General features: G+C 33.1%; 1 protein-coding gene across 1 annotated transcript; it reads right to left on the reverse strand.

The window, feature by feature from the left end:
* Nucleotides 1-6,708: 6,708 nt before the first annotated feature.
* On the reverse strand, nucleotides 6,709-22,010 carry LOC143236087 (uncharacterized). The gene is made up of 3 exons (XM_076474355.1): nucleotides 11,578-22,010; nucleotides 11,189-11,329; nucleotides 6,709-11,070 (listed from the first exon to the last, which is right to left on the reverse strand). The coding sequence occupies exons 1-3, from the start codon at nucleotides 21,931-21,933 to the stop codon at nucleotides 6,850-6,852; spliced, it is 14,718 nt and encodes a 4,905-aa protein (XP_076330470.1). The 5' UTR covers nucleotides 21,934-22,010; the 3' UTR covers nucleotides 6,709-6,849.
* Nucleotides 22,011-22,159: the final 149 nt, after the last annotated feature.

Below are 22,159 nucleotides of genomic sequence, written 5' to 3' on the forward strand. Positions count from 1 at the left end.
ACAGAATTAAACTACTGTGTTGATAATAACAATTAATACAGTCAACATTCAAAATATATAAAATTTACATTTTAAATTATACATTAGATACATTAACATGAAGAAAAATTAAAGTTAAGACACTTATTACTAGTTTTAAGTCCTGTAAAACCTTGGAGATAATTGTTTACTATTTAACATAACATAACAAAATGTGCATCATTATTGCATAAAAAAATATGAAATGAAAATTATATACATACTAAGATATCCATATGATTATAATAGTCTTGAGCAATATCTTTGTCAAACAAGTCAGGCTCATCACAAAATGGACACTTCAGCTCAATGATGTTCTGATCTTTGATCTTTACAGTAAAATATGTCTTTAGGCAGTTTCTACATGCCTGATGAGAGCAATTAATCATAGACACCATCTGCAACAAATGCAATATCCTTCAATCATGTATAAGCAGTTAAAAATACATACTTTAATCATATAAGTGGTTATTTGTATTCTGTATATTTTCACGATTGTAGCTATACCCAAACATTTTGATTAGATCTTGTAATTGTGATTACAATAAGTTATAATTATAATTTTATCCAATGCTGTACTTGTGACTGTGATAGCTTTATGGCACCCTTTGTTGTTTGTTTTTTTCATTATTATAGTTATATTTAAAATACATTAAAATGCCTGAATACTTTTTCAAGTGTTATGTTTGTAATTATTGTATGATTAACATAAACTACATCTTTCAAAGTGTAATAAATAGGTTAAAGCTATATTCTTACTTCTGCTGCTGCATATGTGTTGCTACACAAATCACAATCCTGTTGTAAAAATGTTACTGCTTGTTCTATAGAGTCACATATTTTTGCTGCTTCTAGTGCTTTCTCTTCTTCAAACTGCATTTCTAGTAGTTTTACAGCTATTTCAGCTTGCTGTCGGGTTCTGCATCTTCCTTCAGCAATGTAATTTGCAAGAATCTGGAATAACATACTGCAATAACTACACAAAGAATAGATGTTTGACTTATAGATTTTTCTGAAGAGACAAGTTTCCTTCTAGTAATATAGTTTATTAGAAAAAACTAGATAATATAATTTTACCTAAACAAGGCACTGCAGACTTTAATTACTGCACTAAGAAAGTCTACTGTACTTAAGAAGACAATCTTATTGTAGCTAATCGAAATGTTTCTTTACCTTTGGATAAAATGTAATCAAGAACTTGGACAGTCTAAGTCATATCAGATGCAATAATAATGAATTCTGAGACAGAAATTCCCAAAAGGGATTGCCACACATAAGAGAAGAATAAGTCCAGAAAATTCCATTCTGGAAAAAAGCCATTGTCTTAAACTCATCAGTTCAGTTCTGCCTCATAAAAGGAATTATTAGAATTTAAGAAACTGTTTTGTTCGTTAATGTTTCCAATGAAACTTAAAAAGTTATTAGGTTAACAAAACATAAAAGTTTTTCAAAGACTGTTACAGTAATAACAAATATTCATGAAAATTGTCCATGTTTATAAATGTCAATGATTATCACTAATGTTATGGCTGAATGAAACACTTAAAACATAACATTAAATAGAAGCCTTCTAAAGTCAACTTAAGTTCTCACCTGTGTAACTTTTTAAATCACAGGTTGCAAATTATTTTTCAAGTAAGAAATTTATAACATATTTTCATTAACTTGGTTTTATTAAATGTATCATGCTGTGATATTTCTAACATAGTTCTTGTATGCTGCTACTTAAATCCACAACATTCCTATTAAATATTATATAGGCTACAGTTTTCCTGTTAAATGTTAGTTAAGCTAAAATGTTCCTCTTAACTGTTACTTATATTACAATATTTCTGTTAATTTTACTTAAGTTGCAATGTTCCTGTGACTATTGCCTAAGCCACAATGATCTGAAAAAAGATTATTTGCAAGTATTTACAACTAAATAAAAAACAATCAGGTCCAAATAGATTTACAAGACAAACTACTGACATATTAGTGTTTGAATTCTGCCTATTCATCAAATACAACCATTTTGGAGGAAATGGACAGACAAGGAAAATAAGTGCTACTGAAATAAAATTTGAATTATTTGGATTCAAATGAACTGCAGTGCTTCTCTGATATAAAGCAACTATTTTTTAAAACTAAATACAAAGAAGTTGATTTGGTTTGTTTGAATTTCATGCAAAGCTACATGAGGACTATCTACTCCACCTATCCGTAATGTAGCAGTGATAGGCTAGAGTGAAAGTAACTAGCCAACAACCATATACTGCCAACTCCTGAGCTATTCTGTTACAACAAATAGTGTAATTAATTATCACATTATAACATCCACAACTGGAAGGGCAAGAGAGCATGTTCAATGATAAGAATATGAGCCCATGACCTACAAATTGAGATTCAAGCACCTTAACCATTAGACTAAACAAAAGAATTCAACAGTTTAGGAATACAAACAATGGTAGAACAATTTGTTCATGACAAATGCCACAAAACCAATGTAATCATACTTCAAAATGCTTTCACTTTGATAAGTCTGAATAACAAAGAAAAACACTGATTCTATAAAAGGTTTTTTCAATGAATGGGTATAGAATCTTCTGCAGTATTATGTACCATCAGAAGTCACAACCACTATGAGAAATTAATCAATTCTGTGGCAGATAATATATTCCAAATAAACATGGAAAATATGTCATAAAAGTCCAGGCTTGTTAAGATAGTATCACATCCTATGTGTAAAGTTTGTAAGTATATACAAGAGATAAAGGGAAGCCAAAAAAAAAGACAAAAACTAAACTGCACATGATCCAAAGGCCAGAAAACAATACATCAGTTTAAACTGTGATCACTTCTTTCAAGTTTTATAATACACATTCATAAGATTGAAGTGTATTTCATTTATACAAGTAAAATCTTGACCTGTAACCTTGGTTTATATCAGGTCTACCACTTTACATGTAGTACCTGTTTGCTCAATATCCATTTATCCTATATTGAAATATCATATCTAGAAGGTTGAGGTAGGTTTGCTACATAACAGTAATCTTTTGAACTTGATCTTGAGCCCAATGTCAATTCAAAAATTAATTAAATCCAGAACTTTATATGTAGTAGTAACTGTTTAATAAGTTACATCAAAATCCACCCATCTGATTTTGAGATTTCCTTTCAACAAGATTGAGACAAATCGACAAATTAACAAGGCCAAACCTCCCACTCAGTGATGTATTGCATATGGCATAATAAACTCAACAAATTTCTTAAAGTTTGTCAGTGTTTTTAAGCGAAAAGTTGTAACTTGTTCAGTCATGATATTCATTAGAGAACAATCATTGGACATACTTATTTCCATATAACAAGTATATCTACTTTTTCTTAATTATGATTTATCCATTACTTAACATAAATATGATTTAGATCACTGAAATAAAACAATCAAAAGGGGCAAAAAATAACTCATTTTGCAGAGTTTTGGTTTTCATAGACAGTTCATATTTGCTAACTTTGACCTGAAAAAAACTTAAGTACAAAAGTCAAAATGTCATTCCACTCTAAAAATAGGCAAATACAGTCCATTAAAGCCAAAGGTGTACTTTACCTAAAATACTTTGAAATAAGATATTTGCACTAATATATGTTTTAATATGAGTTTAAAACAAACTAAACTGTACTTTAGAGGGACATGTAAAGAATATACCTGTTCTAGTTCAGGTTGATGTAGTGCAGAACTCTTTTTATCCAAACTAATTTTAGTTGACTGGCTTTTCACTTTCCTGTAAGCACTTTCTTTTCCACTTCTGTCACATAACTTATCATGCACTTTTTCTCTTTTTCTCATTCCTTCATCATCTACTGAAGGTTTTACATCAGCTGGGGATTCTTCATGATAATTTATATCAGCTATTGCCAAACCAGAGGGCATTTCTTCAGTTGTAAATTCACCTTTAGATTTTTCATTTCTGTCATCCAATTTACTATTTACATTTTCTTTCTTTTGCATATTTCTGTCAATTGACATAGATTTCACATCATCTGAGGTGTTCTGCTGATAAACTTCATCAGATACTGCTAAGCCAGAAGGCTTTTCTTGAGTTACTGATTTATCTTCAGAGTTTTCAGTTTTATCATAAGATTTATCCTTTACTCTTTCCTTCTTTTGTTTCCTCTCATCTTTCAAAGGTTTCACTTCACTTGAGGTCTCCTGCTGAGAACCTTTATCAGGTACTGCTAAGCCAGAAGGCTTTTGTTGAGTTATTGATTCACCTTTAGACTTTTTAATTTTATCATAAGATTTATCCTTTACTCTTTCCTTCTTTTGTTTCCTGTCATCTTTTGAAGGTTTCACTTCACTTGAGGTCTCCTGCTGAGAATCTTTATTAGATACTGCTAAGCCAGAAGGCTTTTCTTGAGTTATTGATTCATTTTTAGACTTTTCAGTTTTATCATAAGATTTGTCCTTTACTCTTTCCTTCTCTTGTTTCTTGTCATCTCTTGAAGGTTTCACATCACTTGAGGTCTCCTGCTGAGAAACTTCATCAGTTATTGTCAAGCCAGAAGACTTTTCTTTACTTACTGGTTCATCTTTAGGTTTTTCAGTTTTATCATAACACTTATCATTTTCACTTTCCTTCTTTTCTGTCTTTCTCTCATCTCCTAAAGATTTCACATCGACTGAGGTGTCTGGCTGAGAATCTTTATCAGATATTGCTAAACCAGAAGGCTTTTGTTGAGTTACTAATTCATCTTTATACTTTTCAGTTTTATCATAAGATTTATCCTTTACTCTTTCCTTCTTTTGTTTCTTGTCATCCCTTAAAGGTTTCACATCACCAGAGGTCTCCTGCTGAGAAACTTCATCAGTTATTGTCAAGCCAGAAGACTTTTCTTTACTTACTGATTCATCTTTAGGTTTTTCAGTTTTATCATAACACTTATCACTTCCACTTTCCTTCTTTTCTGTCTTTCTCTCATCTCCTAAAGATTTCACATCGACTGAGGTGTCTGGCTGAGAATCTTTATCAGATACTGCTAAACCAGAAGGCTTTTGTTGAGTTACTGATTCATCTTTAGACTTTTCAGTTTTATCATAAGATTTATCCTTTACTCTTTCCTTCTTTTGTTTTTTGTCATCTCTTGAAGGTTTCACATCACTTGAGGACTGCTGAGAAACTTCATAAATTATTGTCAAGCCAGAAGACTTTTCTTTACTTACTGGTTCATCTTTAGGTTTTTCAGTTTTGTCATAAGATTTATCATTTCCACTTTCCTTCTTTTCTGTCTTTCTCTCATTTCCTAAAGATTTCACATCGACTGAGGTGTCTGGCTGAGAATCTTTATCAGATATTGCTAAACCAGAAGGCTTTTGTTGAGTTACTGATTCATCTTTAGACATTTCAGTTTTATCATAAGATTTATCCTTTACTCTTTCCTTCTTTTGTTTCTTGTCATCTCTTGAAGGTTTCACATCACTTGAGGACTGCTGAGAAACTTCATCAATTATTGTCAAGCCAGAAGACTTTTCTTTATTTACTGGTTCATCTTTAGGTTTTTCAGTTTTATCATAAGACTTATCATTTCCACTTTCCTTCTTTTCTGTCTTTCTCTCATCTTCTAAAGATTTCACATCGACTGAGGTGTCTGGCTGAGAATCTTTATCAGATATTGCTAAACCAGAAGGCTTTTGTTGAGTTACTGATTCATCTTTAGACTTTTCAGTTTTATCATAAGATTTATCCTTTACTCTTTCCTTCTTTTGTTTCTTGTCATCCCTTAAAGGTTTCACATCACTTGAGGTCTCCTGCTGAGAAACTTCATCAGTTATTGTCAAGCCAGAAGAGTCTTCTTTACTTACTGGTTCATCTTTAGGTTTTTCAGTTTTATCATAAGACTTATCATTTCCACTTTCCTTCTTTTCTGTCTTTCTGTCATCTCCTAAAGATATCACATCACATGAAGTATCTGGCTGAGAAACTTTATCTGATACTGCTAAGACAGAAGGCTTTCCTTGAGCTATTGATTCATCTTTAGACTTTTCATTTTCGTTATAAGTTTTATCTTTTACCTTCTTTTCAATCTTTCCATCATGTTTATCAGAGGGTTTATCATCAGATTTATCATGTATCTTAACAAAATGTGCATCATCCTTATCTAATGATCTTTCTAAAGATTCTTCCTTTTTTTTCTTTATTTCAGTTACTTCCTCTTTTTGCTCAGGTTTACTAGCTGCTTTTACAGGATGTGCAACCTCAACTGAAATTTTATTATCACAGATTTCACCTTTCATATTTATTTCAAGGCACTTTCCATTATCTTCATGTTTATCAGATAGTTTCACATAATGTGCCCCACCAACTAATTGTTTGTCTGAAGTTTCTTTACTTTTTTCCTCTATTTCAGATCTTCCATTTTTCTCCTCAATTTCATTAAATTGTTCAGAAATGTACATCTTCTCAATCGTTATTTCTTTCACAGATTCTTCATTTATCTGTTTGATATTAACTTCCCCCTGCCTTTTCTCAGGTCCATCTGATGGTTTGACAGAATGTGCATTAGTATTAAATGAGTTATCTAAACTTTCTCCACATTTCTCTTTTATCTCATCCTCTTTTTTATCATAATGCATATCCTTATTCAATGATTTATTCAAAGATTCTTCACTTTTTCTCTTTATTGCTGATTTCATCTCAATCTTATTAGATTCAGATGATTCTACATTAACTATATCCTCAATCAATGGTTTATCTGAAATTTTTTCACTTTTATCCTTCAGTTCATCTTTTTTATTCTCTTGAACAGACTCAGTAGATTGTTGAACAGATTTTCTATCACTTGTCATCAGGTTTCCTAGTGATTCTTCAATTTTTCTTTTACTTCAAGTTTCATTTCTTTCTCTTCAGGCTTGACAGGTGATTTGACAAAATGTGATTCATCAGTGACAGGTCTATCTAAAATTTCTTCAAGCTTTTTCTTTCTTTCACCCATTTTACCTTTTTTGTCAAGCTCACCAGATTGTTTAATAGAATGTTCATCTTCAATGAAAGATTTATCAAAAGATTCTTCAGTTTTCGTTTTTGTTTCAGACTTCCTTTCAATCTTATCATGTTCATCAGGTGATTTTATTGAAAGAATATCCTCAGCCAATGACTTGTGTAAAGGTTTTTCACTTTTGTCCTTTATTTCATCCTTTTTATCCTCCTCAACAGTCTCAGTAGATAGTTGAACAGATTTTGCATCCTCAGTTATTAGGTTTCCTAATGATTCTTCAATTTTCTCTTTCACTTCAAGTTTCTTTTCTTTCTCTTGAAGCTTATCAGATGATTTGCATAAATGTAATTCATCAGTGACAACTCTATCTAAAGTTTCTTCAGGCTTTTTCTCTATATCATTCTTTTTATATATTTTGTCAGGCTCACCAGATTCTGTAACAGAATGTTCATCTTCAACCAATGATTTATCCAAAGATTCTTCAGTTTTGGTTTTTATTTCAGACTTTCTTTCAACCTCATCATGCTTACCAGATATATCCTCAGCCAATGGCTTATGCAAAGGTTTTTCACTTTTGTCCTTTATTTCATCCTTTTCATCCTCCTCAACAGTCTCAGTAGATAGTTGAACAGATTTTGCAACCTCAGTTATGAGGTTTCTTAATGATTCTTCAATTTTCTCTTTTACTTCAAGTTTCATTTCTTTCTCTTCAGGCTTCTCAGATGATTTGACAAAATGTGATTCATCAGTGACAACTCTATCTAAAGTTTCTTCAGGCTTTTTCTCTGTATCATCCTTTTCACATATTTTGTCAGGCTCACCAGATTCTGTAGCAGAATGTTCATCTTCAACCAATGATTTATGCAAAGATTCTTCAGTTTTCGTTTTTATTTCAGACTTTCTTTCAATCTTGTCATGCTTACCAGATATATCCTCAGCCAATGGCTTATGTAAAGGTTTTTCTCTTTTATCCTTTATTTCATCCTTTTTATCCTCCTCAACTGACAGTTGGACAGATTTTGCATCCTTAGTCATTAGGTCTTCTGGTGATTCTTGAATTTTCTCTTTTACTTCAAGTTCCATTTCTTTTTCTTCAGGCTTGGCAGGTGGTTTAACAAAATGTGATTCATCAGTGACAACTCTACCTGCAGTTTCTTCGGGCTTTTTCTCTCTATCATCCTTTTCACACATTTTGTCAGGCTCACCAAATTGTTTAAGAGAATGTTCATCTTGAATCATACATTTATCCAAAGATTCTTCAGTTTTCGTTTTTATTTCAGACTTTCTTTCAATGTTATCATGCTTACCAGATATATCCTCAGTCAATGGCTTATGTAAAGGTTTTTCACTTTTGTCCTTTATTTCATCCTTTATATCCTCCTCAACAGTCTCAGTAGATAGTTGAACAGATTTTGCATCCTCAGTTATGAGGTTTCCTAATGATTCTTCAATTTTCTCTTTTACTTCAAGTTTTATTTCTTTCCCTTCAGGTTTGGCAGATAATTTGACAAAATGTGATTCATCAGTGACAACTCTATCTAAAGTTTCTTCAGGCTTTTTCTCTGTATCAACCTTTTCACATATTTTGTCAGGCTCAGCAGATTCTGTAACAGAATGTTCATCTTCAACCAATGATTTATCCAAAGATTCTTCAGTTTTGGTTTTTACTTCAGACTTTCTTTCAACCTTATCATGCTTACCAGATATATCCTCAGCCAATGGCTTATGTGAAGGTTTTTCTCTTTTATCCTTTATTTCATCCTTTTTTTCCTCCTCAACAGTCTCAGTAGATAGTTGAACAGATTTTGCATCCTCAGTTATGAGGTTTCCTAATGATTCTTCAATTTTCTCTTTTACTTCAAGTTTCATTTCTTTCTCTTCAGGCTTGGCAGGTGGTTTCACAAAATGAGATTCATCAGTGAGAACTCTACCTGCAGTTTCTTCAGGCTTTTTCTCTCTATCATCCTTTTCACACATTTTGTCAGGCTCACCAAATTGTTTAAGAGAATGTTCATCTTGAATCAAAGATTTATCCAAAGATTCTTCAGTTTTCGTTTTTATTTCAGACTTTCTTTCAATATTATCATGCTTACCAGATATATCCTCAGCCAATGGCTTATGCAAAGGTTTTTCACTTTTGTCCTTTATTTCATCCTTTTTATCCTCCTCAATAGTAGATAGTTGTACAGATTTTGCATCCTTAGTCATTAGGTTTTCTGGTGATTCTTGAATTTTATCTTTTACTTCAAGTTTCATTTCTTTCTCTTCAGGCTTGGCAGGTGGTTCAACAAAATGTGATTCGTCAGTGAGAACTCTACCTGCAGTTTCTTCAGGCTTTTTCTCTATATCATTCTTTTTATATATTTTGTCACGCTCACCAGATTCTGTAACAGAATGTTCATCTTCAACCAATGATTTATGCAAAGATTCTTCAGTTTTGGTTTTTACTTCAGACTTTCTTTCAATCTTTTCATGCTTACCAGATATATCCTCAGCCAATGGCTTATGTAAAGGTTTTTCTCTTTTATCCTTTATGTTATCCTTTTTATCCTCCTCAACTGACAGATGGACAGATTTTGCATCCTTAGTCATTAGGTCTTCTGGTGATTCTTGAATTTTCTCTTTTACTTCAAGTTCCATTTCTTTTTCTTCAGGCTTGGCAGGTGGTTTAACAAAATGTGATTCATCAGTGACAACTCTACCTGCAGTTTCTTCGGGCTTTTTCTCTCTATCATCCTTTTCACACATTTTGTCAGGCTCACCAAATTGTTTAAGAGAATGTTCATCTTGAATCAAAGATTTATCCAAAGATTCTTCAGTTTTCGTTTTTATTTCAGACTTTCTTTCAATGTTATCATGCTTACCAGATATATCCTCAGTCAATGGCTTATGTAAAGGTTTTTCACTTTTGTCCTTTATTTCATCCTTTTTATCCTCCTCAACAGTCTCAGTAGATAGTTGAACAGATTTTGCATCCTCAGTTATGAGGTTTCCTAATGATTCTTCAATTTTCTCTTTTACTTCAAGTTTCATTTCTTTCCCTTCAGGTTTGGCAGATAATTTGACAAAATGTGATTCATCAGTGACAACTCTATCTAAAGTTTCTTCAGGCTTTTTCTCTATATCAACCTTTTCACATATTTTGTCAGGCTCAGCAGATTCTGTAACAGAATGTTCATCTTCAACCAATGATTTATCCAAAGATTCTTCAGTTTTGGTTTTTATTTCAGACTTTCTTTCAACCTCATCATGCTTACCAGATATATCCTCAGCCAATGGCTTATTCAAAGGTTTTTCACTTTTATCCTTTATTTCATCCTTTTTCTCCTCCTCAACAGTCTCAGTAGATAGTTGAACAGATTTTGCATCCTCAGTTATGAGGTTTCCTAATGATTCTCCAATTTTTTTTTTTACTTCAAGTTTTATTTCTTTCCCTTCAGGTTTGGCAGATAATTTGACAAAATGTGATTCATCAGTGACAACTCTATCTAAAGTTTCTTCAGGCTTTTTCTCTGTATCAACCTTTTCACATATTTTGTCAGGCTCAGCAGTTTCTGTAACAGAATGTTCATCTTCAACCAAAGATTTATCCAAAGATTCTTCAGTTTTCGTTTTTACTTCAGACTTTCTTTCAACCTTATCATGCTTACCAGATATATCCTCAGCCAATGGCTTATGTGAAGGTTTTTCTCTTTTATCCTTTATTTCATCCTTTTCATCCTCCTCAACAGACTCAGTAGATAGTTGGACAGATTTTGCATCCTTAGTCATTAGGTTTTCTTGCGATTCTTCAATTTTCTCTTTTACTTCAAGTTTCATTTCTTTCTCTTCAGGCTTGGCAGGTGGTTTCACAAAATGAGATTCATCAGTGAGAACTCTACCTGCAGTTTCTTCAGGCTTTTTCTCTCTATCATCCTTTTCACACATTTCGTCAGGCTCACCAAATTGTTTAAGAGAATGTTCATCTTGAATCAAAGATTTATCCAAAGATTCTTCAGTTTTCGTTTTTATTTCAGACTTTCTTTCAATATTATCATGCTTACCAGATATATCCTCAGCCAATGGCTTATGCAAAGGTTTTCACTTTTGTCCTTTATTTCATCCTTTTATCCTCCTCAACAGACTCAGTAGATAGTTGTACAGATTTTGCATCCTTAGTCATTAGGTTTTCTGGTGATTCTTGAATTTTATCTTTTACTTCAAGTTTCATTTCTTTCTCTTCAGGCTTGGCAGGTGGTTCAACAAAATGTGATTCGTCAGTGAGAACTCTACCTGCAGTTTCTTCAGGCTTTTTCTCTATATCATCCTTTTTTATATATTTTGTCAGGCTCACCAGATTCTGTAACAGAATGTTCATCTTCAACCAATGATTTATGCAAAGATTCTTCAGTTTTGGTTTTTACTTCAGACTTTCTTTCAATCTTTTCATGCTTACCAGATATATCCTCAGCCAATGGCTTATGTAAAGGTTTTTCTCTTTTATCCTTTATTTCATCCTTTTTATCCTCCTCAACTGACAGATGGACAGATTTTGCATCCTTAGTCATTAGGTCTTCTGGTGATTCTTGAATTTTCTCTTTTACTTCAAGTTCCATTTCTTTTTTCTTCAGGCTTGGCAGGTGGTTTAACAAAATGTGATTCATCAGTGACAACTCTACCTGCAGTTTCTTCGGGCTTTTTCTCTCTATCATCCTTTTCACACATTTTGTCAGGGTCACCAAATTGTTTAAGAGAATGTTCATCTTGAATCATACATTTATCCAAAGATTCTTCAGTTTTCGTTTTTATTTCAGACTTTCTTTCAACCTTATCATGCTTACCAGATATATCCTCAGACAATGGCTTATGTGAAGGTTTTTCTCTTTTATCCTTTATTTCGTCCTTTTTCTCCTCCTCAACAGACGCAGTAAATAGTTGGACAGATTTTGCATCCTTAGTCATTAGGTTTTCTGGCGATTCTTCAATTTTCTCTTTTACTTCAAGTTTCATTTCTTTCTCTTCAGGCTTGGCAGGTGGTTTAACAAAATGTGATTCATCAGTGAGAACTCTACCTGCAGTTTCTTCAGGCTTTCTCTCTGTATCATCCCTTTCACACATTTTGTCAGGCTCACCAAATTGTTTAAGAGAATGATCATCTTGAATCAAAGATTTATCCAAAGATTCTTCAGTTTTCGTTTTTATTTCAGACTTTCTTTCAATGTTATCATGCTTACCAGATATATCCTCAGTCAATGGCTTATGTAAAGGTTTTTCACTTTTGTCCTTTATTTCATCCTTTTTATCCTCCTCAACAGTCTCAGTAGATAGTTGAACAGATTTTGCATCCTCAGTTATGAGGTTTCCTAATGATTCTTCAATTTTCTCTTTTACTTCAAGTTTTATTTCTTTCCCTTCAGGTTTGGCAGATAATTTGACAAAATGTGATTCATCAGTGACAACTCTATCTAAAGTTTCTTCAGGCTTTTTCTCTGTATCAACCTTTTCACATATTTTGTCAGGCTCAGCAGTTTCTGTAACAGAATGTTCATCTTCAACCAAAGATTTATCCAAAGATTCTTCAGTTTTCGTTTTTACTTCAGACTTTCTTTCAACCTTATCATGCTTACCAGATATATCCTCAGCCAATGGCTTATGTGAAGGTTTTTCTCTTTTATCCTTTATTTCATTCTTTTCATCCTCCTCAACAGACTCAGTAGATAGTTGGACAGATTTTGCATCCTTACTCATTAGGTTTTCTTGCGATTCTTCAATTTTCTCTTTTACTTCAAGTTTCATTTCTTTCTCTTCAGGCTTGGCAGGTGATTTAACAAAATGAGATTCATCAGTGAGAACTCTACCTGCAGTTTCTTCAGGCTTTTTCTCTCTATCATCCTTTTCACACATTTTGTCAGGCTCAGCAAATTGTTTAAGAGAATGTTCATCTTGAATCAAAGATTTATCCAAAGATTCTTCAGTTTTCGTTTTTATTTCAGACTTTCTTTCAATATTATCATGCTTACCAGATATATCCTCAGTCAATGGCTTATGCAAAGGTTTTTCACTTTTGTCCTTTATTTCATCCTTTTTATCCTCCTCAACAGTCTCAGTAGATAGTTGAACAGATTTTGCATCCTCAGTTATGAGGTTTCCTAATGATTCTTCAATTTTCTCTTTTACTTCAAGTTTCATTTCTTTCTCTTCAGGCTTGGCAGGTGGTTTAACAAAATGAGATTCATCAGTGAGAACTCTACCTGCAGTTTCTTCAGGCTTTTCCTCTCTATCATCCTTTTCACACATTTCGTCAGGCTCACCAAATTGTTTAAGAGAATGTTCATCTTGAATCAAAGATTTATCCAAAGATTCTTCAGTTTTCGTTTTTATTTCAGGCTTTCTTTCAATATTATCATGCTTACCAGATATATCCTCAGCCAATGGCTTATGCAAAGGTTTTTCACTTTTGTCCTTTATTTCATCCTTTTTATCCTCCTCAACTGACAGTTGGACAGATTTTGCATCCTCAGTTATGAGGTTTCCTAATGATTCTTCAATTTTTTCTTTTACTTCAAGTTTCATTTCTTTCTCTTCAGGCTTGGCAGGTGGTTTAATAAAATGAGATTCATCAGTGAGAACTCTACCTGCAGTTTCTTCAGGCTTTTTCTCTCTATCATCCTTTTCACACATTTCGTCAGGCTCACCAAATTGTTTAATAGAATGTTCATCTTGAATCAAAGATTTATCCAAAGATTTTTCAGTTTTCGTTTTTATTTCAGACTTTCTTTCAACCTTATCATGCTTACCAGATATATCCTCAGCCAATGGCTTATGTGAAGGTTTTTCTCTTTTATCCTTTATTTCATCCTTTTTCTCCTCCTCAACAGACGCAGTAAATAGTTGGACAGATTTTGCATCCTTAGTCATTAGGTTTTCTGGCGATTCTTCAATTTTCTCTTTTACTTCAAGTTTCATTTCTTTCTCTTCAGGCTTGGCAGGTGGTTTAACAAAATGTGATTCATCAGTGAGAACTCTACCTGCAGTTTCTTCAGGCTTTCTCTCTGTATCATCCCTTTCACACATTTTGTCAGGCTCACCAAATTGTTTAAGAGAATGATCATCTTGAATCAAAGATTTATCCAAAGATTCTTCAGTTTTCGTTTTTATTTCAGACTTTCTTTCAACCTTATCATGCTTACTAGATATATCCGCAGCCAATGGCTTATACAAAGGTTTCTCACTTTTATCCTTTATTTCATCCTTTTTATCCTCCTCAACAGACTCAGTAGATAGTTGAACAGATTTTGCATCCTCAGTTATGAGGTTTCCTAATGATTCTTCAATTTTCTCTTTTACTTCAAGTTTGTTTTCTTTCTCTTCAGGCTTATCAGATGATTTGACAAAATGTGATTCATCAGTGACAACTCTATCTAAAGTTTCTTCAGGCTTTTTCTCTGTATCAACCTTTTCACATATTTTGTCAGGCTCACCAGATTCTGTAACAGAATGTTCATCTTCAACCAAAGATTTATCCAAAGATTCTTCAGTTTTGGTTTTTACTTCAGACTTTCTTTCAACCTTATCATGCTTACCAGATATATCCTCAGCCAATGGCTTATGTGAAGGTTTTTCTCTTTTATCCTTTATTTCATCCTTTTCATCCTCCTCAACAGACTCAGTAGATAGTTGGACAGATTTTGCATCCTTAGTCATTAGGTTTTCTTGCGATTCTTCAATTTTCTCTTTTACTTCAAGTTTCATTTCTTTCTCTTCAGGCTTGGCAGGTGATTTAACAAAATGAGATTCATCAGTGAGAACTCTACCTGCAGTTTCTTCACGCTTTTTCTCTCTATCATCCTTTTCACACATTTTGTCAGGCTCACCAAATTGTTTAAGAGAATGTTCATCTTGAATCAAAGATTTATCCAAAGATTCTTCAGTTTTCGTTTTTATTTCAGACTTTCTTTCAATATTATCATGCTTACCAGATATATCCTCAGTCAATAGCTTATGCAAAGGTTTTTCACTTTTGTCCTTTATTTCATCCTTTTTATCCTCCTCAACAGTCTCAGTAGATAGTTGAACAGATTTTGCATCCTCAGTTATGAGGTTTCCTAATGATTCTTCAATTTTCTCTTTTACTTCAAGTTTCATTTCTTTCTCTTCAGGCTTGGCAGGTGGTTTAACAAAATGAGATTCATCAGTGAGAACTCTACCTGCAGTTTCTTCAGGCTTTTCCTCTCTATCATCCTTTTCACACATTTTGTCAGGCTCACCAAATTGTTTAAGAGAATGTTCATCTTGAATCAAAGATTTATCCAAAGATTCTTCAGTTTTCGTTTTTATTTCAGACTTTCTTTCAATATTATCATGCTTACCAGATATATCCTCAGCCAATGGCTTATGCAAAGGTTTTTCACTTTTGTCCTTTATTTCATCCTTTTTATCCTCCTCAACTGACAGTTGGACAGATTTTGCATGCTCAGTTATGAGGTTTCCTAATGATTCTTCAATTTTTTCTTTTACTTCAAGTTTCATTTCTTTCTCTTCAGGCTTGGCAGGTGGTTTAACAAAATGTGATTCATCAGTGAGAACTCTACCTGCAGTTTCTTCAGGCTTTTTCTCTCTATCATCCTTTTCACACATTTTGTCAGGCTCACCAAATTGTTTAAGAGAATGTTCATCTTGAATCAAAGATTTATCCAAAGATTTTTCAGTTTTCGTTTTTATTTCAGACTTTCTTTCAACCTTATCATGCTTACCAGATATATCCTCAGCCAATGGCTTATGTGAAGGTTTTTCTCTTTTATCCTTTATTTCATCCTTTTTCTCCTCCTCAACAGACGCAGTAAATAGTTGGACAGATTTTGCATCCTTAGTCATTAGGTTTTCTGGCGATTCTTCAATTTTCTCTTTTACTTCAAGTTTCATTTCTTTCTCTTCAGGCTTATCAGATGATTTGACAAAATGTGATTCATCAGTGACAACTCTATCTAAAGTTTCTTCGGGCTTTTTCTCTGTATCATCCTTTTTATATATTTTGTCAGGCTCACCAGATTCTGTAACAGAATGTTCATCTTCAACCAATGATTTATCCAAAGATTCTTCAGTTTTGGTTTTTATTTCAGACTTTCTTTCAATCTTATCATGCTTACTAGATATATCTTCACCCAATTTCTTATGTAAAGGTTTTTCACTTTTATCCTTTATTTCATCATTTTTATCCTCCTCAATAGACTCAGTAGATAGTTGGACAGATTTTGCATCCTTAGTCATTAGGTTTTCTAGTGATTCTTCAATTTTCTCTTTCACTTCAAGTTTCTTTTCTTTCTCTTCAGGTTTGGCAGATAATTTGACAAAATGTGATTTATCAGTGACAACTCTATCTAAAGTTTCTTCAGGCTTTTTCTCTGTATCATCCTTTTGATATATTTTGTCAGGCTCACCAGATTCTGTAACAAAATGTTCATCTTCAATCAAAGATTTATCCAAAGATTCTTCAGTTTTGGTTTTTATTTCAGACTTTCTTTCAATCTTATCAGATAGGTTAAACAACTGTTCATCAGTCTCATTGTAAGATTTATCCAAAAATTCTTCATATTTCTTTTTTATTTCTGGTTTCTTTCGTTTTTTGTCAGGTTCTCCAACTGGTTTAATATAATGTGCTCCCTCATTACATGATTTTTCCAAAGAACCTTTGCTTATTTTCTTTATTTCATATTTTTCCTCTTTTTCAAATGTTTCATCAGGTGACATATCTGGTTTGTCACCATTAAGAGATTCTAACCTTCTATCATCTCCAAAATTAATGCAATGAGATTCCAATGAGTTACCAGCCATCAGAGGATCTGCTTCATCTTCAGCTGTAGAATAATTAAATAGAGATTTAAATCTTTCATCAGCAGCAAAATACCAAGGATGCGAGTTTGATTCTTCTTCACCTGTAGAATACTCAGCCAATGATTCTAGTCTTTCATCAGCTGTAGAATATCCAGCCAATGATTCCAGTCTTTCATCAGCTGTAGAATATCCAGCTAATGATTCTAGTCTTTCATCAGCTGTACAATATCCAACCAGTGATTCCAGTGTTTCATCAGCTGTAGAATATCCAGCCAATGATTCTAATCTTTCATCGGCTGTAGAATATCCAGCTAATGATTCTAGTCTTTCATCAGCTGTAGAATATCCAACCAATGATTCCAGTCTTTCATCAGCTGTAGAATATCCAGCCAATGATTCTAGTATTTCATCAGCTGTAGAATATCCAGCCAATGATTCTAGTCTTTCATCAGCTGTAGAATATCCAGCCAATGATTCTAGTCTTTCATCAGCTGTAGAATATCCAGCCAATGATTCTAGTCTTTCATCAGTTGTAGAATATCCAGCCAATGATTCTACTCTTTCATCAGCTGTAGAATATCTAAAATAGGATTCTGCTTCTTCTTCAACAGTAGAATAATCAAAGAATGATTTTGATATATTATCAGCTGCAGAGTGAGCAATATTTGATTCAGAATATAAAGTTTCAGTTTGACTAAGATCTGCATCAATAAACGACTTGCTTATGTCACACAATGATGTTGTATTCTCCAGAAACAAAATATCATGTTCTTTTTTTCCTTCTGGCATGTTTATGATCTCATAATCATCAAGAGTAGAATGATTGGACATTTCTTCCAACTTTCTCATGCTATTCCCAAGCCTTTGGGTGGTACAGTTGGTTGTAGAACTAAAGTCTATTACTTCATAGTCTTCCTCACTCAAAACTTCAGACCATTTTGGCTGTTCTCCAAAATATTCACACACTATAAAATCAGTTTCATCCTCACTTTCAACATCAGCACCTACAGATTCACTCCCAGAATGGCTTTCAACAGAATCCATTTCAAATTCATGTTCTTCTTCTATTCTGTTTGGTAGACAAGCAGAGTCGCATTCTTCTCTTTTCTCTGACAAACTAGAAAAATTTAAAGTTTCAGTATTAACCTGCTCATACAACTCCATATCATGCTTTTGCACTTTTTTCTCAGACAGAATAGCAGAATTGAAATCATAACCATTCTCACCTGCATACAATTCCAATCCATGTTCTACATCCGTTTTGTCTGACAAACTTACAATTTTTAAATATTCATCATCAACTTCTTTAGAAAGTTTCAACTCACTTGCTTCTTTTATTTCTTCTGATACTCTAGAAGATTTTAAATCATAATTATCATCCTTCTCATGCATTTCTAGTTCAAATTCTTCATATGTTCTGTCTGATGAATTAAGATATTTTAAATCCTTCTCCTCACACAGTTCAAATTCATATGCTTCATCTATTCTGTGTGACAAATTAGAATATTCTAAATCTTCAAGATCATTTTCTTCATACAGTTCCATTTTAGGTTCTTCTCCTGTTCTGTTTGATAAACTACCAAATTTTAAGTCATCAACATCATCCTGCTCATACAGTTCAAATTCATGTTCTTGTACTCTTTTCTCTTTGTCAAAACAGAAATTAGCAACGTCTTCACACAGATTCAGTCCTGGTCCAGGTCCTTCTCCTATTCTCTCTGATAAACTAGCAGATTTTGAATTCTGATTCTCATCCTCTACACACAGATTATATTCATTTTCTTCCTCTATTCTGTCTGACAAACTAGCATATTTTAAATACTCAATATTGTCCAGCATATATAGTTTCAATTCATTTTCTTCCTCTATTCTGTCTGATAATCTAGCAGATCTTATATTTTCAATGTCATCCTGCATATATAGTTTCAGTTCATCTTCCTCTATCCTATCTGACAATCTAGCAGATTTTATATTCTCAGTGTCATCCTTCATATACAGTTTCAATTCTTCTTCTTCCTCTATTCTGTCTGACAATCTAGCAGATCTTATATTCTCAGTGTCATCCTCCATATATAATACCAAATCGTCTTCTTCCTCTATTCTGTCTGATGATCTAGTAGATTTTGTATTCTCAGTGTCATCCTCCATATATAGTTTCAATTCATCTTCTTCCTCTATTCTGTCTGATGATCTAGTAGATTTTATATTCTCAGTGTCATCCTCCATATATAATACCAAATTGTCTTCTTCCTCTATTCTGTCTGACAATTTAGCAGATTTTATATTCTCAGTGTAATCCTTCGTATATAGTTTCAGTTCATCTTCTTCCTCTATTGTCTCTGATGATCTCCCAGATTTTACATTCTCAGTGTCATCTTGCATATATAATGACAAATCATTTTCTTCCTCTATTCTGTCTGACAATCTAGCAGATCTTATATTCTCAGTGTCATCCTCCATATATAGTTTCAATTCATCTTCTTCCTCTATTCTGTCTGATGATCTAGTAGATTTTGTATTCTCAGTGTCATCCTCCATATATAGTTTCAATTCATCTTCTTCCTCTATTCTGTCTGATGATCTAGTAGATTTTATATTCTCAGTGTCATCCTCCATATATAATACCAAATCGTCTTCTTCCTCTATTCTGTCTGATGATCTAGTAGATTTTGTATTCTCAGTGTCATCCTCCATATATAGTTTCAATTCATCTTCTTCCTCTATTCTGTCTGATGATCTAGTAGATTTTATATTCTCAGTGTCATCCTCCATATATAATACCAAATCGTCTTCTTCCTCTATTCTGTCTGACAATTTAGCAGATTTTATATTCTCAGTGTAATCCTTCGTATATAGTTTCAGTTCATCTTCTTCCTCTATTGTCTCTGATGATCTCCCAGATTTTACATTCTCAGTGTCATCTTGCATATATAATGACAAATCATTTTCTTCCTCTATTCTGTCTGACAATCTAGCAGATCTTATATTCTCAGTGTCATCCTCCATATATAGTTTCAATTCATCTTCTTCTTCTATTCTGTATGATGATCCAACAACTTTTATATTTTCAATGTCATCCCTCACATATAGTTTCAGTTCATCTTCTTCCTCTATTCTGTCTGACAATCTAGCAGATTTTATATTCTCATTGTCATCCTCCATATATAGTTTCAATTCATCTTCTTCCTCTATTCTGTCTGACGATCTAGTAGATTTTATATATTCAATGTCATCCTCCATATATAATACCAAATCGTCTTCTTCCTCTATTCTGTCTGATGATCTAGTAGATTTTGTATTCTCAGTGTCATCCTCCATATATAGTTTCAGTTCATCTTCTTCCTCTCTTCTGTCTGATGATCCAACAACTTTTATATTTTCAATGTCATCTCTCACATATAGTTTCAGTTCATCTTCTTCTTCTATTCTCTCTGATGATCTACCAGATTTTATATTCTCAGTGTCATCCTCCATATATAATACCAAATCATCTTCTTCCTCTGTTCTGTCTGACAATTTAGCAAATTTTATATTCTCAGTGTCATCCTTCGTATATAATTTCAATTCATTTTCTTCCTCTATTCTGTCTGATGATCTACTAGATTTTATATTCTCAGTGTCATCCTCCATATATAATACCAAATCGTCTTCTTCCTCTGTTCTGTCTGACAATTTAGCAGATTTTATATTCTCAGTGTAATCCTTCGTATATAGTTTCAGTTCATCTTCTTCCTCTATTGTCTCTGATGATCTCCCAGATTTTACATTCTCAGTGTCATCTTGCATATATAATGACAAATCATTTTCTTCCTCTATTCTGTCTGACAATCTAACAGATCTTATATTCTCAGTGTCATCCTCCATACAAAGTTTCAATTCATCTTCTTCCTCTATTCTGTCTGACGATCTAGTAGATTTTATATATTCAGTGTCATCCTCCATATATAATACCAAATCATCTTCTTCCTCTGTTCTGTCTGACAATTTAGCAAATTTTATATTCTCAGTGTCATCCTTCGTATATAATTTCAATTCATTTTCTTCCTCTATTCTGTCTGATGATCCACTAGATTTTATATTCTCAGTGTTATCCTCCATATATAATACCAAATCGTCTTCTTCCTCTGTTCTGTCTGACAATTTAGCAGATTTTATATTCTCAGTGTAATCCTTTGTATATAGTTTCAGTTCATCTTCTTCCTCTATTGTCTCTGATGATCTCCCAGATTTTACATTCTCAGTGTCATCTTGCATATATAATGACAAATCATTTTCTTCCTCTATTCTGTCTGACAATCTAACAGATCTTATATTCTCAGTGTCATCCTCCATACAAAGTTTCAATTCATCTTCTTCCTCTATTCTGTCTGACGATCTAGTAGATTTTATATATTCAATGTCATCCTCCATATATAATACCAAATCGTCTTCTTCCTCTATTCTGTCTGATGATCTAGTAGATTTTGTATTCTCAGTGTCATCTTGCATACATAATGACAATTTATCTTCCTTTTTCTTGTCTGACAATCTAAGATGTTTTGTATTGTCCTCCTCATCCATTTCACACAATTCAACTTCATGTTCTTCACCTACTCCACCTGACAAATTTACATACCTTAAATCCTTGTTGACTTCAATTTGCTCAGACTGTTCCAAACCAAATTCCTCTTCTATTCTGTCTGACAGTAATTCCTCTGTCACAATATTACCTGAGTGCAATATTTTGCTCTCATTACTACGATCATCCTTCAAAATATCCCCTGCTACAGTGTTCACCAACATGTCAGTATTTATTTCAAACTGATGTCTTTCAAGGTGATTCACATTCTGGCTTTCTGTTTCAAGTTTGGATGAAGAACTGGTTTCAGTATGTCTATCTTCCTTCATATTTGTTTGAAGCTTATGAACAGAAACAGTTTCAGGTTGGCTTTCTTCCTTTATGTCTCTTTCAAACTTGTGCATAGGACACTTCTCTTCCTTTTTATCTGTTTCAATCACATGTACAGAACTGGTTTCAGGATGCATCTCTTCCTTCCTATCTCTTTCAAGCTTGTGTACAAAACTGATTTCAGAGTGCCTTTCTTCCTTTTTATCTGTTTCAACTTTATGTATAGAAATGGTTTCAGGATCCATCTCTTCCTTCTTTTCTGTTTCAAGTTTATCTACACAAATAGTTTCAGGATGCCTCTCTTCCTTCTTATCTGTTTCAATTTTGTCTATACAAATGGTTTCAGTATGCTCGTTTTCCTTCTTATCTGCTTCAAAGTTGCCTATACAAATAGTTTCAGGATGTCTCTCTTCCTTCCTATCTCTTTCAAGCTTCTGTAAAGAAATGGTTTCAGAGTACCTCTCTTCCTTT

The sequence above is a fragment of the Tachypleus tridentatus genome, chromosome 13 (genome assembly GCF_004210375.1).
Source record: "Tachypleus tridentatus isolate NWPU-2018 chromosome 13, ASM421037v1, whole genome shotgun sequence".
In the NCBI taxonomy this organism is placed as follows: domain Eukaryota; kingdom Metazoa; phylum Arthropoda; class Merostomata; order Xiphosura; family Limulidae; genus Tachypleus; species Tachypleus tridentatus.

What these genes read in the sequence shown, in the direction of transcription:
- LOC143236087 (XM_076474355.1), bottom strand. Translation starts at nt 21,933, where the DNA reads ATGGATCCTGAAACCATTTCTATACATAAAGTTGAAACAGATAAAAAG. An exon ending in AAGAAAAAAGAAATGGAACT is followed by an intron (nt 11,330 to 11,577) that starts TGAAGTAAAAGA and finishes ATTCTGTTACAG; the next exon opens with AATCTGGTGAGCCTGACAAA. An exon ending in AGAAAGAAATGAAACTTGAA is followed by an intron (nt 11,071 to 11,188) that starts GTAAAAGATAAA and finishes GGACAAAAGTGA; the next exon opens with AAACCTTTGCATAAGCCATT.